Source organism: Hylaeus anthracinus, unplaced genomic scaffold (assembly GCF_026225885.1).
Source record: "Hylaeus anthracinus isolate JK02 unplaced genomic scaffold, UHH_iyHylAnth1.0_haploid 0, whole genome shotgun sequence".
NCBI classification, from domain to species: Eukaryota; Metazoa; Arthropoda; class Insecta; order Hymenoptera; family Colletidae; genus Hylaeus; species Hylaeus anthracinus.
The window spans coordinates 23,685,106-23,712,399 of NW_026533254.1; the positions used below are offsets into that span (position 1 = coordinate 23,685,106).

Sequence of the window (27,294 nt, forward strand, 5' to 3'; positions counted from 1 at the left end):
GTTCGTTACAAAATCAGGATGAACGTGGTGACGGAAGTACACGCAGCTGATGTAACGTGTAATTAGACTCTAGATTGTACGCATTTATGTGATGTATGAATATAAAAATAAAGTGGAAATTGTTTGCAAAATATGTATGCACTTGCTTTGAATAGATTATCAATGTTATAACTAGACGGCGGATCTTTGTGCAAAATAAAATCTTCGCGAACGTGTCTACAAAAATTGAACCTGAATAGGATTTTGTTTCATTCTGCAAATATTATAACATCACCTTTATTTTCAACCTGTTTTTATATTCTTGCGTATTATTTACATTTTGTAGTTTCTTGGACATTCAAATTTCCTATAAATGCATAAAGATCCGCAGTCTAATTATAACATTAATTTATGTATGCATTTATGAGATGTATGAATATAAAAATAAAGTGGAAATTGTTTGCAAAATATGTATGCACTTGCTTTGAATAGATTATCAATATTATTACATTAATTTATTAAATATCTACATACATTGTAGGCCATGAATGCGTACAATCTACAGTCTAGTGAAAACAATCTAAATTATTTAAAACGGAAGGCGTCGTGCCACCAACAGTAGCTAATAACCCACTCGATTAATTAATACGCAACTATAAATTAAATTAGAGAAACGTTTCCACGATAGATACACGAACAACAAGAAGCGAACAAAACAAAACAAAATAGAATAAAAGATAATAGATAGAAGATAACCGATTCGCATTACGCTCGACCAAGAGAACTTAAAGTGGTACTCACTCGTCGCAATTTTTAACTCATGACCGGCAGAATTCAGAATCCCAGAACGCTGGAGGAACGAGGAGCCCCGATAAATCGACGAATGAGTCACGAATCGATCGAGAACAGCGAGACGAGGCACGATAATCAACCAGCAGCACGGTCCGCCAGGCCGTCACCACGAAGACTCAATTCGAAGCATCAAATACGTTCAGACTAACGTGGCCTGGTGTCGGGGGGAAGGGGAAACGGAAACGATCCTACGGCTATTCTCATGGGCACGGTGTCTCGCTCTGTTGTGTCGTGACACGCTCTGCTTGTTTCCTTTTTTTTTTTCTACTGGCGTGCTCGTAATTCGTGTACGGTCAAACTCGTGGCGTGTTCGTATGGTTACTTATCGGATCATCGGGTAACCAAGGCGTCTGGAGATTGGTGTTGAAGCATCTGCCACAATAGGAAGCTTTAACCTCTTCAATGTATGTACATTGACCCACAGTGGTGGACATTGTGGTGATCGTGGGAATGATTCTTCCTAATTTAAAAGAATGTTTTTAAATAATCCCATTCATCTCTGGTGATGAATAATATCAATATATGCAAGTGGAATGATTAATGTACGAATTGATATTTTGTTTAGAATAAAAGTGATCGAAAACTTTAGACCATTAGTCAAATTTTTAACAAACCTCTTTTAAAATAAAATGGCTAGACACACGTACTCCCACCGAAACATGTGAATTGTATACAGTTTGTAAACACGATTCCCGTTGTTGACGGTTGTATGAAGGTCAAACGATACGGTTCAGGACCGATTCGTCATTATTCAACTGTAGCTCGAACACATTCCTAGGAATGATCCCTAATCAACCACAAACACAAACGTGCCACCACGTCTTTGACCCACCGCCATCGCCACTTGACGTTCACAAATCAACGCTAGCGGTCCTCGAAGCCCTCGTTACTATTCCAAAGGAAGCCAATTTGAATATGCAAAGGATACTAAACGATGCTTAAATCGATGCTCACCGAGGTCATTAGGGGTTCTCGAGAAGATTCGAGCACCTACTTCCTTCTCAGCTCCTTTTTCAACATTAAGACCGGTTCTTATATCGCGGCCACTTTCCTCGAGAAACTTTCAACACTTTCTTTCTACAGTTCATCTCTCGTTGCTGTCTTGCGGGCATTCGTACGATCGTCACGTAACGGCGATTATTGTTGCAGAATCCCACTGCTAAACTATGAAAACGAAGAATTGGAATGAGACTCTGAATGCGTCACGCGTGGGGACGTAGGTCATCGGAGGACTCATCCCAGGTCCGTTGGCGTGGTAGGAGCCAACGAGAGGACACCTACACTCCCGGGTGGGTCGAACAGACTTCTATTGTTAGCTACGATGACGCTGACATTACCAGTCAAGGACGTCAGAGGTCGTTCGACGTTTTCTGAACTAGTTACAGCATCGAGGGCACCGGAATTCTCGATAAAGCAAACAGAGCCCTATTGATGGTGGTGGTCTAGCGAGAAATGCGTATCAGAGTTCATCAGAGCATCCTGGGTTTGTTGAAGCAATATTAGGGGTTCATAGAATCCTTGGTAGATTGATCAGGAGAATTGCTGATGGCGATGCTGATACTGATCTCACTTCGATAGGACGTCACAGGCCATCGCGAGGCCTATCCCAGATCCATTGCGGTGGTAAGGGCATTGGAATACCCTAGAATCCTCGACAATAGTAGTGACGTCTTATACAATCCGCAGGATATACAACAGATTCCCTTCTATTCGCAGGAGTGATGTTAATATCACTAGAACAGGACGTCACAAGTCATACCCAGGTGTATTGTAGAGGTCTCAGCATTGGAATACCCTAGAATCCTCGACAATAGTAGTGATGTCTTATAGAGACCTCAGGATATGCAACAGATTCCCTCCTACTCGTAGGAGTGACGTTGATACCACTATGACAGAACATCACAAGTCATCCCCAGATCTATTGCAGAGGTTACAGCATCAACATCTTCCAGAATCCAACAGGTGTCTTCGTAATCATATTAATCACTATCACACCCCGCTGTAAGTCATCACTAGCTCCATGGTAAATCCATTGTACTACCCAAAGAATCCTAGAATCCTCACTAGATCACTCAGACCTCAACAGTGTCAGTTTCACGAGAATTCTTTGATTCCTACATCGAAAATGGCTCGCGGTATAGCAAGCGTTGCTAGCTCGTTAGCCTTGACAGTTTCCTGTTTCTGGGTCACGTTTGATTAGCATAGCACAATCACCATCCGAACATCGAGACCGTGCGATCAGGAACGCCTCGAACTAAGGCGATTTCGCGGATCTTCGGGATCGTTTCTTGGCTCGAGGAAAGAAATGTGGGATTCGCGATCGATGGTCTAGGGGAACATGGCCAAGCTAACGTTAGAACACCGACTGTCACTTTCATCGATTGCCGGCCGTGCTGGCCGAACAGTTGCAAGAGAAAGTAAAAGAGTGTTGCGCAATGATTTGCGTTACAGCGGCTGAAATAATTTCTACGTAATAGGACTGGCTACTTGCGTCGCGACGATTGTTTATTTGCACGTTGAGACTGGTGACATTGAACGATGATTAAGTAGCACAATGGGTGAATCGATTATCTAGGTAACAATTTGTATGATAACGGGGTAGGTTGGTATAGTAGGGACGATGGCATTTTGAGAAATGGGAGGGTGAGAATTTCCTCTGTTCGCAGCGATCCGGTAGTTCCATTGGGACTGGAATTGCTGATTAAATTTGATCCAATTAGTACTCGCACGAATAATTATTTCGTCACACGAAACATTTTTTTCCCAATTAAAAACGGTCGTATCGACACCGGTCATCGGTTCAGATAAAAGGATCATAATTATCCCATTAGGCGCGAACTGAGCGCCAATGTTGAGTGAAGTAAGACTCGTTAATGTTTAACGAGCGGAAGAAGAGCGAGTACTCGCGTACTCGCGCAGATAAGACTCTACTCGACATTTTCTTTTATCGCACGCAAGTACTCATTACTCTCGGATGATAAAAGTGAACGACCCATGAAACGTGATATTTATTTGCGAAATGGGGAATGAAGAGAAAACACTGCTTGGGAACATAAATATCACTGGAAACCAAGGGAATCCTCGAAGAAAAATGTAGATGCTATTAATCGATAGGATAATTACAAATTTCTAAATACCGTTGCAGGAATTAATTGTCGACGAGCAGAAATTCTTTTCATCGAGCATGTGCCCATTTTGCACATTCTTGGCGTACGTGTACGCAATAAGGCGAAAAGGCGACGACAGGATATCCTATTACGCTTGAAATGTGGGGAGAACAACAGGTTGTATCTACGCGTCGCAACTTTTCGCCGAAAAATGACCGCAGCGTTTTAATTCCGGAAGAAACGAAAGATTTCACAACAAAAGTGAAACCAATTCAAAACCCCACCTTCGACGCGGGGAATAAAAGTTTTCCACTTTTAAATCGTCCCACTGTATTTATCATGGCACGCATTATTTTCTCTTTATAATTCAATAAGTGCGAACATGATTAGAATAAATGAATGCTAGTTATTACTTTATTTGGAAATATGTAGATTTAACTGGTGTTATATTACTGGCGCCACTTAAATGCAGAGATGATTAGAATAAATGATTACTGGTGCTAGTTATCATTCCATTTAGAAATATGCAAATTCAACCGGAGCTACAATCACTGGCGCCACTTTACCGGCACTGTTCTACTGGCGCCACTTAACTGACGCTGTAAGCATGCGATGTAAAATTCCCCCTTAATTTTCATTGCTTAAAAATACCAAGGAATTGACTCCCTTCTTTTTTCAACTTGTTTTTTCTTCTCCAACAAAAAGTATAAAATGCTTTCCTCAACTATGATTCGCATAAATATGTAAGTGACACGGTATCGGTGCGTCCAAAGGGTCATTCACACGTACGCCAATGACGAAATCGTGCTGGCCCGATTTTTGTTTGCGAATATTGCTGACACATCCGATGCAAACTATGGTTCTCCCTATCGAATCCGTGGTTATTTCACGTCGACATCGCGAAGCGCACGGACCATTGACGCGAACGACGTTTCCAACGACGGATATCCACGGTCCATCGAATGGGAACGATCCACTACAGAAGGATCCTTTAAAACCTTGCAAAACGTGAGTATCGTGTCTTTCCGCGTTATTTCGCGGAATCACTGTGCCGTAAAGGCAATTGGGATTCGCAGATCGCTGCACCCATGGAGAACTTGCATTTCCTGACATTTCGATAATACGCATTTCACGCTCAAATTGTTTAACACATCTGCCGGAATTTTAATGTTCGATTCCGTAGTGCTACCTCTTAGTTTTCAACGGTGAAACTTTTTCAAGGGAAAAATAATTTTTTGTATTTTCATTTTGTATTTTTTGTCGTTTCAGTTTTTCCACGAGTTCATCATGGACACGGCGTGCAGTATTTCGTTTCAGAAACTGGAAAATGAACCTATAATCGATGGCCAGTATAGTAGAAATCGAGTAACGTCGAAAATAGGTACTGAAGCGATTATTTAAAGTTACATGTTATTTTTCGAATTTTTCGAATTTTCAAAGCGACTCTTGTCTCGATGATCGAGAGGATTTCTCCGTGTTCCAAATCGTGTACAGTGCACCGCTATTCACGTCCACTGGATTAATATTTCAGATAATCCTACGCCGGACACGAAATGCGGCAACAAGGTGGGCGTTCGTAATCCCTGGAATTTCTTCAAGCATCACAGATTCATTTTTCTGGTCGAAGTCCTGGCCGCGATATTGATCCTCTTCCTCGCTGCGTCCATGCTGTATCTAACCATCGTGCCTGGTTTGTGAACACTCAATTCGATTTGCTATTTTTCTGCAAATAGCCAATGTCTACATTTCATTTAAACGTTGTTTACCTTGCGCTTAATAATTGCACGACGAAATGTATCAACCCTGTTCTAAAACCTAATCTCAAACCACCTCAAATCACTTCAAATCACCTCAAATCACCTCAAACAATTTCAAACTCTAAGGTGGTTTCTACCGAGTGGCACAAGCGGACCAACTGGATCAATCCCAACAATCCTCCATTGACAACTCCCTGCAAGAAAGCCAGGACCAGGATATGGATCGTGAAACCATGGACAAGCTCATCAGCACCATCCAACTCCTGAGCAATAGACCTGAATGGGGATCGTTGCTATACCAAGTGGATCAGAATCGTCAGAAACGATACGCCGGGACGTCTGCCTGCACACAGAACAGGGAACGTTGCAAGGCCGTGATCGATTCCATGAAGGCCATCGCCAACCTCGTTGACGACAGCATGCCTCATCTGCAGGCCCTGTTGAACAGCTTCATGGCCAACCCCGAGGAGTCCAAGTCGGAATTCATGGAGCTGGTGAACTGTCTGCAGTGCAAAAACGACTCGATAACCTTCATCGACCACTCCGGCCCGGGGAGCATCATAAACAATAATCGCATCATCTACGAGAACCCGGATCACCTTCAGATAGGGAACAATGTCGACGTAGTCGCCAATCTGCTGGACGAGGACAGGCCAAGCGACGGGATTTATTTCAATGAAATTCCCTCTGACCAGTTCGCACCGCCTCCAGATGCGGAGATAGTTACCATGGGCACATTCGATCGGCAGGAGGACAGCAAGACCACAAAGGGATCAGAAACGACGGAACGAGAGTCAGCCACAACGGAAACACGGATGATTAATGCAACAGCGAGTGCGTCGGCGACGTCCAAGGCGCAGGAAGCGGCGAACCAGACGAATAGAATCGACGATATGGAGCAGAAAAAGGTTGCCGCGAACGTGCCGCCCGGGTCAGACAGAGACAACGTGACGGAAATCGGAAACGACGCGGCGCAACCTTCCTACCAAGGCCAGGCTGGACGGAACGGAACGAAGGAGGAATCCCAAAATGGTAGATGCATTATTTATCTCCCTCTGAACGTATTCAAAAGGCGAAAGTGTGCTCGTTTGCTTTCTGTTGAATCTCTTACACCTAGAATCCTCAATTGGTACCAATTCAAACTGACAATGTCATCGAATCCCATTTGCTTCCAGATTCGAAGAATCCATCCAGGATGTCCAGTCGCGAGAACCTGAAGAGCAGGATCGTCTCGAACGACCGTTTCCAGACCAAGGGTAACCCGGACTTCTCTCAGGGCGTCATACCCACGGCGGAAACGATGAAGTCCACTCAGCAGCTGCAGCTAACCCCAACGATGTCCTGGATGCCTCACCAGGTCTGCTTCTACGGACCAGCGGCGAACGGTGCCGCGGCGAAGCAATCTGCACCTGGTCAAGTCCTCTATCCGTCAGCTCCAGGGTCCCCTTACCCCATGTCCATGCCTCAGCCGCGAGGAGGGTTCCAGAATCCCACCAGCCAGGTGCCCAATTTCATGCAGGTCCACGCACAGACGGTGCAATTCATGCAACCCTACCCAAACACTGGACTATCCGCTGGCCAAAGAGGCGGCCCGACTGCACCTGCCACGCAGAATCTTCCTATGTTCCCAGGACACCAGACGTCGGCCACTGCTGACACGAGCCAATCCGCAAAACCGCCTTACTACTGCACTTACATTCCTGTGCCGACGTTCCAGTTCCCTGCCATCCCTGGAGTGTCCGAGTATCAGAGGTCCGGTGCTTTAGCTGAGCAGGGAACTCTGGCACATGGTAGGTACAGTAGATAGTAGATTGAGGAGGCATCAAGAGTATTTGGGATTTTTTGGTAGCAAATTCAATTAAATACTCGAAGCTTTGCTTCATGAGTGGGTTTTGACAGCCTTCGAATCCTCTGTTGTTAAATCTCTGGCACCTAGAATTCTCTGTTGCTGAATTCCTAGTATCTAGAATCCTCTGTTGCTGAATTTCTAGAACCTACAATCCTCCAGTTACTAGTTCCAAGTTTTATATGTAATTTGTCTTCATTCGTGTCACGTCAGCGAGCTATGGGGCATGCCCTCCGAACGCGATTCGCTGCCGTGATGGAGGAGGATGCATCTTGAGATCTCAGTGGTGCGACGGTCACGTAAATTGTGGCGATGCAAGCGACGAGATCACGTGCTCTTGCAGGGATCGAATATCTGAAGAGAGGCTTTGCGACGGTTACTTCGATTGTCCACATGGGGAAGATGAACTGGGCTGCCTGGGTAAAGCTGTTGTTTATGTATCATTTGCAAGATGGCGCTAGTTACCGCGATTCCATTCCTACTATGTTCTACATTATCGACTGACTAGGGGACAGACTATAGGATTCCTCGATTAAAAGATAAAATCAATCTAAATAATGAAAAGCAATAACGACTTCTTTACACCTGCACAGACTCTGCGTACGGTACACTAAAATATTTTATACAGAATGCGTACAGTTACCTTCAGTGCATGGCGTTTACAAATGGTTCACGCGAGATGGTGCCAGGTACTTGGATTCCATTTTCTATCGAGCGCAATTTTATCGACAGTACGATAGACGTACGATAGGACTATGAGAGAGCGCTGCTTGAAGCACTTTGATTTCAGATCTTCGTTTCTAAACTCAATAGAGCTTTTGCAATTTTATTTATACATTGTCCAGGTTGCCCAAAGACATCCTTCAGTTGCAACGACGTGCAACAGCGATCCCCTGACGGGAACTGCGTCCCACTTTCTCAAAGATGCGACGGCGTTAAGCAGTGTGCAAATGGAAAAGACGAAATGGATTGTAACATACTCACGCCCACGTATATCGAGGGGAAAAATGTGAGTAAATTTTGTATAGCGAAAACTGGCAATATCATATATCATGAATTATAATTATGTTCATCAGGTGTTTACGATTGGTTACACCGAAGGATACCTTCACAAGAATTACATGGGCCAATGGTACCCCGTCAGTGAGGCTGCCGTGTCCTGGGTCAGGGATGCCTGCATCTCTGAGATTGGCCAGGAAATGGAGTACGTTCTGGACTCCCTAGACCTCTACCTAGTCTCCTAGACCTATAACTTCTAAAAAATTATTGCAGGAGGAAGCCAGAGGTGGAGATTCACTCCATACCAAGCAACACCTATCAAGGCCCATCTATATCAGCAGTGGGTGACGAAGTCAAATTAACTCCGTCGAGTACAAACACTACAGTCTACGTTCGATGTCCACCACTTGTCTGCGGTACCAGGGTTCTTACGCCAAGGGACCAATTACAGCCTCAGCTTCCTGAGGCCGATGACGGATCAATTATGCAAAGGTTCTTCAGAGGCAGCCTCGAAACCGAGAAAAGGGAGAACAACACTGCCGATCAAGACGACATCGTTGGCTCGCAAATGCGCGTGGTTGGAGGAAGGGCGAGCCATCCAAAAGCTTGGCCATTCTTGGTGGCCATTTACAAAGACGGTAGCTTCTATTGCGGTGGCGTTATCCTGAACGAAATGTGGGTCCTGACTGCTGCACACTGCCTTAATATGTAAGTATTTAGGAGTTTCGTTGAACCACAGCTGTCATTCAATATAAACAGTGTTTCTTAAATTAATTCTTTTCGAAACATAGGTACATGGGCCACTACTTCGAGGTCGAAGCAGGACTCCTCCGACGCTTATCCTTCTCCCCAATGGCGCAGTCCAGGAAAGCCAGGTACACGATAGTCCATCCTCGATACAACAGCGAGGACATGAGAAACGACATTGGTATGATCATGCTGGACGAACCTCTGCGCTTCAATCGATGGGTACGGCCCGTTTGCTTGCCAGAGGCGGACATCTTGGGAGCAATGTGGAGATTCAAGCCGGAGCCTGGGTCCATTTGCGTCGCGATCGGATGGGGCGCCACCAAGGAGCACGGACTGGATAGTAAGCCAGTCTCTGAGCGCAGGTTTAAATTCACTATGCTCATTATTGCGAATTTCCACAGGTGACCATTTGAGGGAAGTGGAGGTCCCCATACTGAAGAGCTGCAAGTACGCGGTTGATCGCAACGACGCCACCATTTGCGCTGGGTACCCTCAGGGAGGTCGTGACGCCTGCCAAGGGGACAGTGGCGGGCCCCTGATGTGCAAGTACGTAGGTTAAACATACTTGGAGGTAGGAAGGTCCTACTGGTTGGAGCTGGAAGCCCACAGCAGTTCATTTAGACCTAACTGTTGAGTGAAGGTTGCCTGTTCCTAGGTGCCCCAGGTATCCTAGGTCCGTTGAGTATCAGCAGAGCTATAATTGAGTCGTTTTGTGTATTTTTGACAGAAATCCGTACGCGAAATCGCACTGGTACGTGGCAGGCATAGTCAGTCACGGGGAAGGCTGTGGTCGGCCAAATGAGCCGGGCACTTATACAAAAGTCAGCTACCACCTCGAGTGGATTCGAGAAGTTTCCAGTAAGTCGCCTTACTTTATTCTCGAGTCATTTAGAGAATACGTAGTAAAGAGTCTTTCCTATATTTCAGGCGGTCAAAGCGTGCCTCCCCTGAGACGAACACCTTTGGAGAAGTGTCCAGGGTTCAGCTGCGAAGGTGGACTAGGTAGATGTCTACCCTTACAATCACGATGCAACAGAATCGTGGAATGCTTGGACGGGGAAGACGAGCTCTACTGTCCTGGAAATCTGGACTACGTTCTATACAGACAATCAGAGGATCCCAATTCCTTGCCTTCCGAACCTGACTTAGTGGCGCCTGAGGTAGAAGACACTACCGCGTTCGAAGTGTCTTCAAGCGAGAGTAAGCCTTCACGAGTTTGTAAAATCATCATTAATTTAAATTCTCAAGACACAGCTCGAGCTCCGAGTGATTTTTGATTCAGGCATCGAGCTTCGTGACGACGACGACTCAACTTCAACCACGTATAATCCAGAGGACAGCAGGACGCCAGCGTTTCCTACGACGTTCGCGTGCGGAAGGTACGGAATTGAATGAATCCTCGATGAGTTTTCTTGTAATTTCGAAATCGACAGGTTGCTCCAGAGTATCCCAATCCAGAAACGGTGCGACAGAGTGGCGGACTGCGAGGACAGTACTGACGAGATCAATTGCACCTGCAAGGAGTACCTGACGAATCTGAAACCGACAGCCATATGCGACGGTTACGTGGACTGCGACGACAAAACGGACGAGAAAGGTTGCAGTAAGTGATCCGTTTGATACACATTTCAAGGAGATGTCCTTACCTTATATAAGGGTGCTTATCCTCGTTCACTTTACAGAGATTTGCTCCGATGACGAGTTCTTCTGCAGAACTAGCAGGACTTGCATTCCATTGGCCAAGAAATGCGATGGACAGTTCGACTGTGAGCACAGCGAGGATGAACTGGATTGCTGTGAGTCACCTTTCAATTTTAAGTCTGAGAAGATAACTGAGAATATCCCAGCATGCTCTTATCCTTGCAGTCACGCTGTCCAATGGTCGATACGTGTACCTGGACGCGGACGAGCGGCCATTTTTGAATATGCAGGGGATTCTTACTCGATACGTCAATGGCAAATGGCGGACCACCTGTCATCGTCCCAGGATCCATCAGAATCGATCCACGGTCACGCTCATCGGTCAAAACATGTGCGAGTACTTCGGCTTTGCGTGAGTATTCCTAATGGAAGGTCTACCAGTTTCGTAAACCATGAGTCTAGGTGATTAAATAATAAAATTGAAATGCCACTCGGTCTGCAGTCACTTAAACTCCAGATTCCACTGACAGTGGCCGATTTAGGGGATCTCATGCCCACTGTCTCGGATCTTATGATCAAGCATTATAAAACGTTATTCCAAAGGGTGTTGCTAAGTTCCTCTGCCTTTTCCGTAATAAAAAAAATGATCAGAGACTGTTCTTTGCGCAAAGGAACCTGAAATCATCGGAGTCAGTCACGGTGAATGATTCCAAGCTGGAAACGATACCCTGGGAGGAGACGTACGTCCCGTTCCGGGAGACTTCATCGATAGCCTCCGCGAACGACAAGGATGAAACTTGTCCCGGGCTTTACATTCGCTGCAGACCGGTTCTGGGCAGTAGCGTGTTCACGCACCTGACAGTCGACACTGAAACGGGAAGCCGTAACTATCAGTGGCCCTGGCTGGCCGCCATCTTCGTCGACGGAGGTTATCGTTGCTCGGCGACGCTGCTGGACAGGGACTGGTTGCTGTCTCCAGCGACGTGCGTCGAAAACGTTAGGCAAGTGGAACTGTTATCATTGGACTCCTCTTCTCGCGGAGAATATAACGAAAGGGGAGTAGGTACGGGCTTTGAATTGTGGTTAGAGTGTCTTTTCCTGTAGCCTACGGGTCGTGAGGATTCTATGGATGTATGTTCGTAAGGGGCACGTGACTACTTCTCGTTTTAATTATTAATTGAACCTGAGCTGCAAGACTCACTGAATTGTTATTATCAATTGTTGTACTCATGTTGTACTCATCATGAGAGTACTGGAATATCCAGAAGTCCTAGAAGTCTCAACTCTCATTGAAGTTGATCCATCTATCTATCTATTCCAACTTGATTTGTCGAGGACCATCGACTAAGACGTTTAAACTGTTTCCAGGTTGGACGTGAATTACACCACAGCGCTTCTGGGTTACGGACCACAGTTCCGCTACGTGGACGGTCCCCATCAGCAGGTGTCCATCATCGACGAGATACAGCTTGTGAACAGATCAGAGTCCGTCCTGCTGCACCTGAACCATCATGCGAACTTCACTCGTCACGTGCGTCCACTGTTTCCCGAAAGGACGTGAGTAGAAGACTCCAGTCTTGACCAAGTGACTTTGTCGAGTCCTTGCAGATAATTATTTATCACGTGCGTCGCAGGGTACACCTGCCAGGGTTGAGCGACACTTGCGTGGCGGTTGGAACGGACGAGAACTATGAGACGTCGTCCGTCTTATTGAAGACGGTTCTGCAGGACTGCCAGAGTTGCCATCGGTGCTTCGTTAACACATCCATCTCCGAGTGTCTGGTGAGTGATTTTGATTGTTAAGTAGCGCTGGAATGAATAATTAGCGAGGGACTAAGTTATCGAGGTTCTTGAGATCAGTTCTTGAGATTACTGATTATAATTGATTCCCAGACTAACCAGACATCGGAATGGAGCGGAATGGTCTTCTGTCGCGGGAAAAAGGGATGGTACCCTGCGGCCACTTTCCAGGACAAGAATGGTCCCTGCAGTTTCCACGACACGCAGTCGTTGCTGGGCATGGATCACATAAATCCTTATCTGTTGAAAGCTCTAGGTAAGGCCATGGTTAATTTAATTTAATCAACTTTCCAGTCTTCATGTTTCACGAAAATCATCGATCCAGATGGCACGAGGTTGCTGCTCGAAGCAAGTTGCGATGGTTTCCGGTGCGACATTGGCGAATGCATTCCCCACGATCGCGTTTGCGACGGTGTTCCCGATTGCCGAGACCAGGCGGATGAGGATCCGAAACACTGCCGAGAAGTCCGTGAAAATTGCGAGAACAGCGTGGACGGTTGCAGTGAGCATCCTTATTTATTTATCGTATATGATTTGCAGCAAAAGAAGCATTTTGTTTAAAAATATTCTGCGAGTATCTGGTTTGGTACATTTTAAGTGCGTACGGACTTGTAGGTTGCACGAAGTCGGAGCTGCGCTGTCACAATGGCCGATGCGTGGACAAAGGTGCATTCTGCGATGGAAGGAATGACTGCTATGACGATTCCGACGAACCCACTGTGTGCACGTGCGCGGAATACCTGAAGCTGACTGCTCCAGGGCGACTGTGCGACGGTGTACGACACTGTCTGGACAAAACGGACGAATCGCCCGAGATGTGCCCTTGCAGTGGTAGCGGATTTAAGTGCGCGACGTAAGAGACACCCAAATTTATCAAGATTAGCTTCTAGCAAAGCTCACATTCGCTGAGTAACTGATACTCTAAAATATAGGCAACCATTAGTTCTGTTAGATGAAAGACTTATTCGTTAAATTAAGGTTTTAATTATTGCTACTATTCGTTTGTTGCAGGACCAGTGGCAACGACACTTGCATTCCTCGAGACTTTATTTGCGATGGGGAAATGGACTGTATGGATGGCGAGGACGAGGCAACGTGTCGAATGATAAGACAATTTTCTAACGACACGTAAGTACTCTCTCTAGCTATATTTTATAATGCAATTGACGTCCAAGTTGGAGTGAATTATATTTTTAATTTTATATTTATAATTTCCAATTGCAGTGATGGATCTGGCGAGGTGATTCGACGAAGTTATGGAGTGTGGCACTCGGAGTGCTTTCCAAATCCAATCTCAGAGGAAGAAGCATCCAATCTGTGCACAACTATTGGATACACGTCAGGAAATATCGATAACGACACCACGGTTGCAGAGGAGCCTATGATCCCGATACGAGATCGTTTTTACGTAGTCAAGATGAACGACTGGCTCTGGATGGCCCTAAGAAACGATAAACCACTAGTAACTTTAGTCAAGCCCGACGAAAATTGTCATCGTGCCTTTGTCAGTTGCGTTTAGCTAATTTTTATAGAAACTTCTGCCATGGAGGTAGATCAATCGATTTATAAGATATGATAATTTATTTTATATTTATTAGTGGGAGACTGATACAGATGAAATTATTTATTGCCATGTAACAAAATATTCAAATAAAGGTGTATAATATTTATGTGCAAGACAGATTTCGTTATATCATACCCTGAGAGAAGTTTCCAATCCTGTTCAAAAATTATTCCATACTCTCGACAATCCTCATGGTATCCTTTCTCTACATACCCCTCATCTCAAGCCTGATGCCTCAATCTCCCAGTTGACCGTTCGCAATTTGTGTTAGCACTGTGGAAAAAGCCTCCATGTTCCGTTTCCTTAGGATTCCAATCGTGGGGATTAGTCACTCGAAGAATGTGAATGGACAAGCGTTTTCCGTCGCTCTGTCCGAAGGCAGTCCGCCAGGAGGAGCAGGGCGCAGCCGTTTACCTTCAACGGCTGCGACCCCATTTGTAACATTCCTTTTGCCCCCTCTCCGCCGCCTCCTCAACTCCACAGGCTCGAAAGTGTCCCGGATCGATTCAGTACTTTTGCTTCCACGCAACGTCGTGTGGAGTCACATACCTCTCTTCTTTCTCGTGTCTCCTCGAAGACCTCAGGTGACACGGTTGCGTAACCCAGAGCGGATTTTAATATCGAATGACTCTCGCCGTTTGCTCAGAACTTCGCTAGTCTGAGGAGACACATTGGTGCAGGACTCTTTGGCTAAGAGAAGCTCGGGTTGACAATAGGATTGCTGGATCCACGGAAGGGTTGAGGAGAATAGAGGAGGGCTCTAGTAGGGGTTTGAAAAAAATCTAGGTTGCGGGGACTTTAAGACCTTAGTTTTTGGTATTAAGGTTCCTCCCTTGAGTGACCCAAAGTGGTCAAACGCATCAACAACAAAGTTCTTGAGCTCTCTCCATTGTACTTTCCTTCTGAAACGAGGATTCCTGACGTCAACTCAACGGAACTCGAGCCAGAGCTTCAAGATCATGACCCTAGGTATTAAAACCCCACATTTGAATGACCCAAAGTGGCCAAACGCACCAACAATAAAGTTCTTGAACTCTCCCCAATGTACTTTCCTTCTGGAACGAGGATTCCTGACGTTAACTCAACGAAACTCGAACTAGAATTTTAAGATCTTGGCCCCGGGTGTTAAGACCCCACACTTGAGTGACCCAAAGTGGCCAAACGCATCAACAAGAAATTCCTTGAGCTCTCCCCATTGTATTTTCCATCTGCAACAAAGATTCCTGACGTTAACTCGATGGAATACCTCCAGCCAGACATCACATCTAATTTCAGATGCCCGGAGTCTTCGTTGGAACCTGTAGCGTCGAGGATTTCGAGCTTGCAGATGCGCCATTCAGAGTGCAGTGCTCTCAAATCGCATTACATGCTTACTGAGCATCGATCGCGTGAAAAAAGATGGGGGAGCCATGGAACGCCACGAGTCCACGATCCTCGGGCGCCTAACGTAACCGCAAAGATGGCCACCAGCCATGCAACAACGATCGGTACTGAAACCTTTCTTCCGATGGTTCGTGCAACGCGCGCCGATTATGTAATCAACGCGGCGTACTATGAGTACGTGTAATTTCGTTCCTGGGAAGTACCGTTGACTCTGCTCGCTTCACCGCCCGGGGTACTTGGTTGCCTTCTGCGGCGTCCCGTGATACCGCGAGCGTGCACGTTCTTCCTGGAGAAGATACCACGACTACGAGACAGAAATAACGCTGGAAAATGTCCCAAGTCCAAGCTTTGCAGTCGTTGGGGCAGAGTTAGTGCGATTCGAATTGGATTGGGATATGCCTAGATCTGTCTGCTCCAGGGCTTCTGTGTCTTCTACTTAAGGGTAACATGATCGGTCTCTCCAAGTATGAATCCCACTGACTAATTCTAGCTTCAGTGCCACAGTGTACTTGCTCTGTTGTGCTTGAATTCAAAAGCATTCAGCAGGACCACCTGGATCCACCATTGCAACTAAATACCAGCCCAACTATTCCAAATTCAGCTTTCCTTCCAATTTTCTATTATTATCCAACCGTTTCTTAACAAACACGAATTACGCCTGCGAGTTCCGCGCGCTGGACACGCGCAATTTCGTTTCCCGTGGAAAACGAGCGCCAGTCGTTAAAGGCTCAGCCGTCTCGCTTCACGCATAGAGGCGTTATTAGCATGCAACGTTTCATTTTCTCGCCACCTCACAGCAATCATCTGTGTTCCGTGCTTCGAGTCATCGCGGAGGTAGTTTCACTTACTTCTCCGATATCCTGTGAGCGGTTGTCAAGGTGTTGCCCTCCTGGACAGTCAAAAGAAGAAAAGGGGTTCTCATAGCACGGAAAGTTCGACGAATGTGGTCGACTTCCAGATGCAAGCATTCACGGATGATTGATCGTATCCTGCACGCACGTGTTTCTTTTATAGAAATTTCTGCTTTCACTTAGGTTCGATACCAAGGGTATCACTTGACTGGCTCGGACGCAGAGGAATATGTCAAGTTTCAACTTTCTGTTTCGACGCTTCAATGGTTTGTGTGAAGTTTAATTGATGGCAAGAATGCAATAGGAAGAAATTTTGTCCAGAAGGAAGTGAAATACGATACATTTTTTCATTTAAAACATAATTTCCTGAGGAAATTGTGCAGCAAGCCCCTTGGCGCCACTGTGGCGCTACTGTGGCTCCTCACGCGGACTATTTTTGAATTTCAATAGAACATTCAGTATACTCGCTTGGAAAATACTTAAACTGCATTAAAAAAACGCGCCAATTCTCGTTCTGTTTTGGCTTCGCTGTTAGATTTAATTCCATGTGGAATCCCATGCAAATTTTTAAGGTTAGGTTACCAAACAGCCTCGTTCGAAGGTCCTCGAATTCCATTTCTAAGCTTCAGAACAGCTTTCGAAGCCTGTGGCTCGCAAAACCGAGGTTCGCGAAGCTGCTTAGGCGAAAGTGTGCCTTACCTACATTTATCGGCGACGCGAAATGGCTCGAGATGCGTGAAGGCTCCGCGCATCGGCAAGGAGCAGTCGATACCGTTACACTTGGCAGCTTCCTGCCCATCGGACTACGGCCTCCATCGTGCCCCCTCTTCGCCTCTCCCCCTCCCGACATATTTATAGTGGCTTTTCGATGACAATACCGTCATTGTCACCTACTCGCGGCGCGCGTGTTCCCGCGTATACCGTAATCTCTCCTGTCTCTTGATCACGAATGCCCGTTGCACGCTCGCGCGGAATTCTCGGCATGCCTAGCTTCACAGGGAAAATGTAATTCACAGTAAAATGGACTGCAGGGGTGAAGAACAAGTGGCAGGGACTTCTGCTTCGAGAGACTTCCTTTTAGGAACTAGCTAGAGCTAGCAAATCAGAAAATTAGGTCAGAAAGCAATCGAGTATTATAAATAGACAGAATAATCTTGCACTATGATTAAATGGTCAATATTCTTGAAAAGTGATCGGACACTTGGTGACTGACGCTCCAGGATGGGAAATCCGGTTAGGTTCCAGGAAGCTAGACCAAGTCGAGTCTAAACTATTCACAGGTACTCGATGCTACCGATTATCATAGAAATGGTTGCTCAGGATTTCTGTGGTGTCTACCTAAGGCTAATATTATACCTTTCGCGAGCTGGTGACAGGTAATGAACTTCACTGTTTATTGCCAGCGACAGCGAGAGTATGGAAGACCAAACTGGCTCGCCTTCGTGTCGATTCCTTTTTCCTTGGACTTACTGGAACAAAGTCCTCTTGGTCGTGTTGTCGTTTCCAGGGATGTTTGATGTATTGAAAGTACAGTTACGGAGTGAACTAGCCTACAGGGCGGGGCTCTTGAAGGAGGTCATCCGAATTCTAGGGTATCATTTAATTCCATATCATTTTACGTCCAGTGCAATTGAATGACCCATGGTTTGGGGTCATTTAAGATCACTGAAAGTTAGTTCCCTTATTCTCATATTTTTGCACAGACGCACGACGTTTCTCCTTGAAAAGAAACACCTTCTTTCTGAACGTTTGATGTCTTATTTTCGAGTCAATGAATATGAAAGGTGTCAAAAACGCGACGCTATCCATTCATCAGGTGAAAATATGGTAATCGTTGCGCCAGTGACACTACAAAAGCGTAGAAATCTTGCCACCACGTTGACAGAATACGTTACTATCCAATGTCTGGAAGTTATTAAATGCAGACGGTTGGTAACGTACATCAATCATTCTAAATTCGTCTCGCAAGTTTAGTTTTCCCTCGAGGCAACCTTCCAACATTTCAGTTCTAATCAATTTGCCACGATTTACGTAGTGTCGCACGTTTCGTGAAAAGTAAAAACTTCGTATTCCAGCACCTGACGGGTGTTAGCTTTCAAATTACGCCGATTAACCCCTTGTCTCTGAGTTGAAAGCTGACTGACGTCATCTGAACACTTCCGGCATTCCTGCATAGCGAACTCTCATAAAGATTTCTTCTGCTAGTTGCCAATCGCGTTGGATGAACGCAAGCGATATTAATAGCCAGAAAATTGACCGATTGGATTCAGTAAATATATCGGTAGCTAGCTGTAACGTTGTGGGCGTGGCTTCGACGTCGGAGGGCAGTTTATAAATATGTTTGTATATTTAATACCGAGTTGATGAAGACATTTCGTTTTGTATTTAGTCGATTTCCATCGTTCTGATGTGTTTGGGTATGCCCACTTAGCGTTTGATACGCTCACCTAGCGGGTAGCCACGCCTAGTTACTATTCGACCACGCCTACTATTGTTTCACGGGCCGCCACATACTCGGTACGTGATTAAGCCTATTCTGCGTACGATTACATTTTCTTAGATTCATTTACACCTACTTACTATTCAACCATGCCTCCTCTAACTTTGACCACGCCTCCACTCTCCAAGAGGCGTGGCAATGAGGAAGCACTCCTTCAAGTAAAAGATCACTCAACGTACGACTACTTTTTCTCAGTCTTAATTACGTCTACTTCCTATTCAGTCATACCTACTCTAACTTTGGCCACGCCTCCACTCCCCAGGAGGCGTGGCAACTAGGAACCTCTCCCCAAATTTAAAAATCTTTCAAATAACATCACAAACAATTCCCAGTGTCTCTGTGACACGTAAACAGACCTGCACACAGGGAATATCGGTGAATCGAAAAAGTTCCTCGGTTTAACCAATGGGAAACAATTCCTATGCATCTGATTTCATCCGCCCGGCATTCCACGGCGAAACGAGGCGCGCATGTGCTCGGGGAATAAAGAGGTCGTCGTAAATGCCCCGACGTTAATTTGCCAGGAGTTTTGTAGGACACGAACGCAAGGTGAGACGACGGAAGAGACGAGTCGGAGGAGCGGCACTCTCGCACACAGTCGCGTATCAGCGTAGTTACACGTTACAGTACGACACGCACACCTGCTCGCCAGCCGGACAACACTTCGAACGGTTTCTCGCGCGGGTCGACGTCCTGCCAAAACTGCCTAATCGTGTCGCTTGGCAAGGCCTAACGCGAGTCACGATTCGCGATACGTCAACGTCGTGACTTGATTTTCTCTTTGACGAAAGTTAAGTAAACATTCTTTTTTTGCTGGATGGTAGGTTACTTTACAGCGGATCTATCGTTCAAGATGATCGGTGGAATTGCAGGTTGGACAATGGACGCGTAGTTAGAGGTTTGCTTAGGGGTTTCGATGGTCCAGTGGTTCTCAATGTTTTTCTGATCACAGTGTTCTAAGAGCCTAGGTGAGTTTTTTGGATCGATATAAACATAGTGTCATTCAAGTGCCAATGGTTCCAAGCTAGGATGAAGTTTAGAATTTGACGATATAAAGGGCGACCACGAAGTCACGCTTTATCTTCGATCAGAAGATGTTGGACAGGATGTGGTTTGTAAAGGGATCGCGATGGTCAAGGGGACCACAGTGGCATTTCCGCAAAACGGTGTTCAGGCAGTAAGCAGTGAACTACTTACGAGAGGTTAAACAGAAACTGTAATAACGTGTTCACTGGTTCTTCCAGATTTCACGAGTGGCAACGCTGCTGATGGCCATTCCAAGATAATTTCATAAACCATTTTTCAGGACACTGTGAAACGAGACAGAATGGTTGGCGTTCGTTCGACGATCGGAATTCATCGTAAACGCGAAATGGAATTCATCGACAGGTCAACGTCCCCAAAAATTACTGATTGTAACTCGTTACGTCTTCTAGCCGCGCCTAATACAATGCCAGCCGTAGCAATGAATTATTAATGCTCCTACAATAAAACAAAATTACTAGGAAGTCGAGCTTGTTGCAAATAAATAAGCGAAAGAAAGAATGTGGAATACATTTACCACGTTCTAATATTTTTATAAACTACTCAATCAGGATACGATTTATTCAGACACGTTAGGTAATCGCTGAATGCTGCCAAGATAAATAATCAAGGAGCAAGGCTAATCGGTCAGGGTACCATCCGTAGCGAAACGTCGAATGGTTTAGAAAGTGTAACGAGATTTTTCTTCAATTGCTGGCAAATAGAAATCACAGAGAAGATAAACAGCTTTTACTAATTATCATGAACACTCCGTGCTACCGAGTCACTTTTTTCATGAAAAGAAAAGTACTCCAACTGAGAACAAAATATTCAAAATTAAATTTAAAGAAATAAAAGAAAATGATCGTACAGATACTCACGATTAGTTAGGTCAACGATCTTCCAAAAATGCTCGACCATAACCTTGTACGAGCGTCAATCGTCGTACCTAACGTTCGTGGGCTTCATTTGAATACTGGTCACGTTGTCTACTGCGATTTGTTTAAAACTACGTCGAGCACTGCTATTCCTGGCACAAAATATTTGCATTAGGTTGAAAGTTAAGTAAGAAAGGTCTGTCGTTTCTTTAGATAATTCCTAATTATCTAAGCAGGAATTGCTTCCGCCTCTATTGTAGTAAATTCTTGATTAACTGAGAGATACAAAGATAAACGAATACCTTGCTAATGGTCACCACTCAGCCATCTTTCTATTTACTCGGTACAGGATGTCTCCGTCGTGACGTCCAAGCCTGAAAGAAAGGAAGACAGGCGTGAGTCATGGAATTTTATTTAATTCTCGTCGAAGGTGACGTAATGAACGAATCAAAACAAAATTGACTATTTAATGATCAAGTACTGTTAATTTATTTAAATAGTATGGACTGTAAAATCATCGGGATCTTGATGCCTCGTAGAAATCACTCTAGTCATTGGAAATGATTTATGGATCGGTATCGTTCTCCGACCGTTGGCAGAAAATTGCAGCTGCGCAATCGATAGGACGAAGGAAAGTCGGGAAAGTGCGTAAGAGTCTTTGGTGGCCGAAGGAAAGTAGCCATGCAAAACTGGTGCTCTCGTTGATTCAATCGAGGCATATTCCCATGGCAAAATTGAAACTTCGAGATTCGATAATATCCGAAAGAAAATGTCGAAAGTTATTCGACAAAGTATTCCTTCGGACATCGCGTGGACAGCTTGATCATTACAGTTTCCAAGAACATTTTCTAATGACTCCATGGATGGTGTTAAGAAAGTTCCGCGGAGTTGGCTATTAAAAGCCATCGCAGCCTTGAAAAGCAGTAATCCAACGCTGAATCATATTTAATAATTATTCCGCAGGCATCCTGTGGAATCATTTGTTTGGAATCATCAGAATTTATACTTCAGCTTTGATTTACAATTGAAAAATTCTAAGAGAAAGGAAAAGGAGTGTCTCAAAATTCTTCGAATAAAATTCGAATCATTGTCAGATAATTTTGCGACAAAAAGACCGCGCGCAAAGTGCATTCCGTTACTGGCTTATCGGGTCTGTTGCACTCGGAGGCGTTCAACCCGGCAACTCGTTGCACGCACGCGAGCACCGACGAATCTCAAGCGTCCTGGCTGTTTATAAATAAAACGGAATCGACGTCCTGGCGTCGCTCGACAAGCCGATAACTACCTTCGTGGGCAGTGCATCGAATTAGGGTCACAGTTGAGCAATACTCCCTCTGTGATCGGTTCATGAATACTTCAGAATTAGAATCTAATTGTGAGAATTTACTAATTTAATTATGCTAAGTAAGACACGTGACATGTTTTTCATTTGTTTGATATTTTTTCCATCTAATACATCGAATGTAATAACTTTCCTCTATACTTTGAGCAAATTGCAACATTTAATGCAAAGGCATGTCTGTAGTTGACAACTTCGGATTAATCATCGACTTTGATGAATGGGAGTAATCAGGCTCGCTTTCCATAGAGAAGGGGAGCACTCCTTGTTAAAAGAGAGGCTATTCCAGCTTCTGGCGAGACGTTTAGCCTAGACCCGCGATCTCTCCACGGAGATAATTAACTGCCGTCCAACAGAATGCAAAATCCATCGTTCGTAATTCATCCACGCGTGAAAGTCGATGCACGTGAGCTTGCGTCGATTATTCGTCGTCGAAGGAGAAGAATACGACTCCGAGCCCGTTATACAATTAATCGTGGACTGCGTATAGCACCTATACGTATCTCGGGATCACGGTGTTTCGAGCAACGGCCGCGATGCTATCCAGTTAGGGCAGAAATTAATCGGCCGTGTTAAAGTTGTGCTCCCCCTCTTTGCTATTTATGACGTGTTCCCGCGAGAGTACGTGCAACGATGCGCTGGTGGAATCGAGCATCATCTACGGCGAAACTATATCGCTTCCGTGGAATCACGCTTATTCCAACGGCGACTTTCATTCAAGTCCCGTCACGGGAAAAAAAGAAATCTCGCGTCGAACGTGTGCGTCAAACGCAGCGTCCAACTCGCTGGGCGACCTTTCTTGCGCGCGCGTCGAAGTCTCCGCTGAACGCGGACCAATACGACTCGGAGATCGTGTTGCGTTCTGAAGAAGCGGGGAGATAGTTAGTTAGCGATCGTTTGAATTAGTTCGTTGAAATTAGTATTCGTTTTCATTATCGAGGATTCATGGAAGATAGTTTATGAAATAATTCCACTTTTCGGTGGAGGATGACCGACGATGTAATAGTTAGTATTAGGTTGGCAAACCCACAAATCCTTAAACCCTCAAACCCTCAAACCCTCAAACCCTCAAATTCTCAAATCCTCAAATCCTCAAACTCTCAAACCCTCAAATAGTTTTTATAAACAACTAACACTGAAAGTACTCATTTTGAGCGAACAGGTCCACCACTAGATACCAAAGTAAAAGTAGTAGCCCGTTTTAGGACCACTTCCTCTAATCCTCGTGTTCGAAATTCCTCGTTACTTCCAAGTCGAAATAAAATCAAAGTCGAAAATCGTAACTCGAAAGGGGCCCCACCTCGACAAAAAATACTTCCAATCGGGAATTCCTCCTCCCCCGTTTCCCCGTGCCACAGAAGGTCGTTACAGCGCTGATTCGAAATATTCAAACAGGTCGGAGACGCAACCCTTCTCGGGCTCCTCGCGATAAACAAACAAGGACTCAGTCTCGCTCGTGCGTCTCCGGCGTTCGCCGCGAGTCCTCCCGAACGGTCTCCACCTTTCCTGCGCCTACGTTCGTGTCCGACTTCCTTTTCTCTCTCTCTTCGGGCCGCCTCGCCGCGAAGGAGGCTCTCACCTCCAGCCAGCTCGCCGTTCACCTGGAAAGAGAGAGAACCGGGTCTTCAGTCTCGAACCGGTGGGCCGGAGGGAAGGAGCTCCGTGACCCTGAATCCATTTTCTGTCCGTCCGTTCGTCGTTTTCTTCTTTGTTTCGTCCTGCTGCCGGATCTCGCGTCGTCTCCTCGCCGCGCTTCCTGTAACGCGCGATTTTCCGTGTCGCACCGCGAGCTTGGTTCGATCGGTTTTGTGCAGTGAATCCTTCCACGGGGACGATCACAGTGGTGTGTACGTACATGTACCTGGGACGGAGAGGATTGCACCGTAGAACGTAGGAGCAACAAACGTAAGTTGACCGAAAATAAAAATGGAGCGCTTCCAAGGCACGGGCACTCCGAAGCTCTGCGAACACCTGTTTCGTGATGTCTCGCGAGAATACCGTCTTCGTGGCCTCCATGCGGGAATGTTGTGGTCAGTCTCAGCTAGCGCTATAGTCGGACGCCCATGGGAGTTGGCAGCACGGGATGCGTTGGGTGCTAGGACGTACGAGGAAAAGAAGAAATATTTCTCGGCTCTCTGGTGTTGTATGACTGCGTTAAGCACTTGGGAAATGATTTACTTGGTATCATACCTGAACGCCTCCTGATACTGCAAAAGCAGTAAGACTAGGGCGCTGAGTAAAAAAGATGGAAGCATTCTGAATGGTCAATAGGTTCCAAATGTCCTTTTATGGAAATAAGGGTATAACCTGCATAGGGGTGGTTGAATGTATCATCAAGACGTTTACTTCCCTGGAAAGTTGATTTTCTGTTAGAATTTATTAACGACCCGTTCATTGCGCCAATCGATTAACTCCATAAAATAAAAAGTCGAGAAATGCGATGAAATGATGTACAAATAATAATAATGCGTTGTGATAATGTTTGTCGTTTGCAAACACGAAAAATTATGACTACACGAAGTGCTTTAAATTTAAGATTTTTGAAAAAGTGGAGTCAATGGATTTGGAACCACCGGTGCCAAGTCTAAATGTAAGGGTACCCTGGCCATTTATTTTCGCGTAATTTTCGAAACAAATAAATTTCCCATCGGTATGGAAGCTGTTTCTCGCGTTGACCAGCAGTTCTCATGATTTTCATAGGCCCCATTACCGGTTCACGTGCCCACGGAACGCCGTGGGCGCCTAGGGTTTCGTTGCTCGAGGAACGAGCTTTCTCTTCCACAAACTCCGCGCCGCCGTTCTTACGCGGTTCTCTATAGCGAATTTTACGGGTGTGCGATTACGCTCCGAACGAGCAGCTCGTTCGAAAGGGAAAGTATAATTTATCTCCTTCCAAGAAAATCTCCCGAGAGATCCTTGGTAGGTCCTGCGAGACAGGGAAGGGGTTGCGAAGAAAATTGCCGAGGAAAATTAAGTTTACGAGATTACAACGCAACGAGATTGCCATTTCTAAGCAGTGGTTCGCGTTGCACGCATCAACGTGCGCGACAGCCCACCGAGCATAACGAAAATCGCGCGAGTTCCGCGCTGTAAGAGACCGAAGGGAACGGAGTACCGTTCAAGAACGCGAGCGCGAACGTTTCCGACTGAGGAAAAAGTAAAATATCCCGTCTTTTCTCTCGTTATTTCCCTTCGCAATTATTCCGGGCGATAAGCAATTCAGAGGAATTTTCATTGTAAGCTCTAACGGTCGGAGAATACGAAAGTACGCTCGTACAGGTGTTTAACGTTATTCTAGAAGCTGCTGTAAAAAATATCCGAAGAGTATTTTACGTATATTGGACATTCCTTGTTTGTTATCAACTCCTCGTCACACAAAGATTTGTAATTGTAATTGTGTCGTTAAACGGATCACTTAACAAATGGTCACGTTTCACCTTGGAGGCTTGTTTGTAAAATAATAATCACTGCTGACGTAGCGAGGTACGATACAGTTCGAGTTCTGTTCGATTGATAACACTGTGCAGTTATTACAAATTCCAATTTAAGCGTAAAAGCATCCAATTAAAAATTATTAAAGGGATCGAGGGTGCAGTTAAAATGGCGTCGCGACAACAGAACCTTAAATTTCCCTTAAAAAAGCGCGGATCGTGACTTCTCGCAACAGATTCACGCGAATCGAGGTGTACCTTGGTTAGAGTACCGTTAGATTCTGACGAGTCCGAACGAGTCCTAAGAAATTTCGATCGCGTAACAAATTTCGACGATCGGCGTCCTGGAGGCAATTCGCTCCATTCGTTCCGCTGTTCAACGGCTGCCACTTCACGCTCCCGATCTCGAATTGACTCACTTACATTCGTGCAACTCTGTCTTCGATCAAAAATGGCAAACTTAAACTTCCTGTATCTTTTAAACTATTTCAAATTTGATATAGGGATGACTTAAACTTCCCCTAATTTTACACGAAATATGCTAAAATCACTTGCGCTGACTGCGAATTATCGATTTGGTATGGAATCGCTGTAGTCTCCCCAAACAGTATGGGTCATCGGCGTAAGGCACGCTTTCTATGTAACCTCTGGCCTGCACCAACAATTACAACCGGTCGTTAAAGATTTTTCAGAGCACAGAATGCGATATGGTCGTTCCACGAGACTACTCGATTATGGCCGCACCCTGCGCGCTATTGGCCCGCTATTCGGACTATCTATCAGATCTAACCACTCCAGCATCATAAATTCGAGAGAAAATTACACGCGAAATGTAACCGTTACATGCACCTATATAAAACTTCAACGTATCCTCTCCTGCACAACGTATCCTCTCGAGAATTTTGAAAATTTCACGTTTGAAATTAACAGGCGGCCATAATCGACATAGACAGACTGTTAGGATAAAAAAGCTGCCTGCTCGTTGAAGGCTGAAATTCGAAAGTCCACGGTTACGAAATGTTTGGGCGAGATAAAATTGCAATGCGGTCGGACAGCATCGCGACGCAATCAAGACACACCCTGTATAATATACACGGCATTCGCCTAGGCGCTCCTCTTGCGTTTCTGTGTCTCGTTGTCCTTTGCGCCGGGCACCACGCAGCTTTCTTTGGCGCGATCCACGTGTCTGCTGCACCAGTCGTGGCTTTATCGGTCGACGAACCACGAGAAATGTGAAACTCGATGGCCCGCGGATAGCGCGACGTTGTAAAAGTACTGGGAAACGCCGAGTCGATGCTGTTGAGCGCAACGGATCACCGATCGCTGGATAATCTTGTGGTTGTTAGCTCAAAACTTGTACAATGTGGTGTTTAAGCGACTAGAGTCTATAGGAATGGGTTCCTCGACGCGATAATGGCTCAGTTGTATTGGTTCGCTCGAGTCATATTGGTCCGCCGTGCAATAGAATTCCGATCGTCAAATACTCTAGTGGTTGGTAGCTCAAAACTTGTACAATGTGATTTCTAGGCGATTAGAGTCTAGAGAACTGGCTTCCTCGACGCGATAATCCTCCAGTCATATTAGTTCGCTCCAG

General features: G+C 45.5%; 3 protein-coding genes and 1 long non-coding RNA gene across 6 annotated transcripts in view; 2 read left to right on the forward strand and 2 right to left on the reverse strand.

Annotated features, from left to right (window-relative positions):
• Positions 1-953, reverse strand: part of LOC128896371 (neutral ceramidase) — a 30,578-nt gene extending 29,625 nt beyond the window's left edge. Inside the window, exon 1 of the mRNA XM_054159721.1 lies at positions 781-953. The gene's annotated coding sequence lies outside the window, so the exon portion shown is untranslated. The remainder of the gene's footprint in view (positions 1-780) is intronic.
• Positions 954-4,818: 3,865 nt separating this feature from the next.
• LOC128890959 (serine protease nudel) lies at positions 4,819-14,412 on the forward strand. The gene is made up of 25 exons (XM_054150422.1): positions 4,819-4,946; positions 5,208-5,319; positions 5,470-5,628; positions 5,822-6,727; positions 6,871-7,485; positions 7,755-7,961; positions 8,387-8,550; positions 8,618-8,745; positions 8,814-9,248; positions 9,332-9,630; positions 9,692-9,836; positions 10,018-10,148; positions 10,218-10,490; positions 10,573-10,669; positions 10,724-10,893; positions 10,973-11,086; positions 11,157-11,343; positions 11,603-11,932; positions 12,300-12,488; positions 12,566-12,713; positions 12,825-12,987; positions 13,057-13,233; positions 13,347-13,584; positions 13,743-13,859; positions 13,956-14,412. Exons 2-25 carry the CDS (start codon positions 5,226-5,228, stop codon positions 14,248-14,250), a joined length of 5,781 nt encoding a protein of 1,926 aa, XP_054006397.1. The 5' UTR covers positions 4,819-4,946; positions 5,208-5,225; the 3' UTR covers positions 14,251-14,412.
• A 6,042-nt stretch (positions 14,413-20,454) lies between these two features.
• The window catches only part of LOC128893501 (uncharacterized), a 13,486-nt gene continuing 6,646 nt past the window's right edge, over positions 20,455-27,294 (reverse strand). The window contains exons 2-4 of the long non-coding RNA XR_008461356.1: positions 21,233-21,304; positions 20,934-21,082; positions 20,455-20,868 (exon numbers count right to left, since the gene is read on the reverse strand). This is a non-coding gene — a long non-coding RNA (uncharacterized LOC128893501). The remainder of the gene's footprint in view (positions 20,869-20,933; positions 21,083-21,232; positions 21,305-27,294) is intronic.
• The window catches only part of LOC128893473 (sushi, von Willebrand factor type A, EGF and pentraxin domain-containing protein 1), a 32,503-nt gene continuing 29,104 nt past the window's right edge, over positions 23,896-27,294 (forward strand). For all 3 annotated transcript variants that reach the window (XM_054154434.1, XM_054154439.1, XM_054154450.1), the window contains exon 1: positions 23,896-24,174. The gene's annotated coding sequence lies outside the window, so the exon portion shown is untranslated. The remainder of the gene's footprint in view (positions 24,175-27,294) is intronic.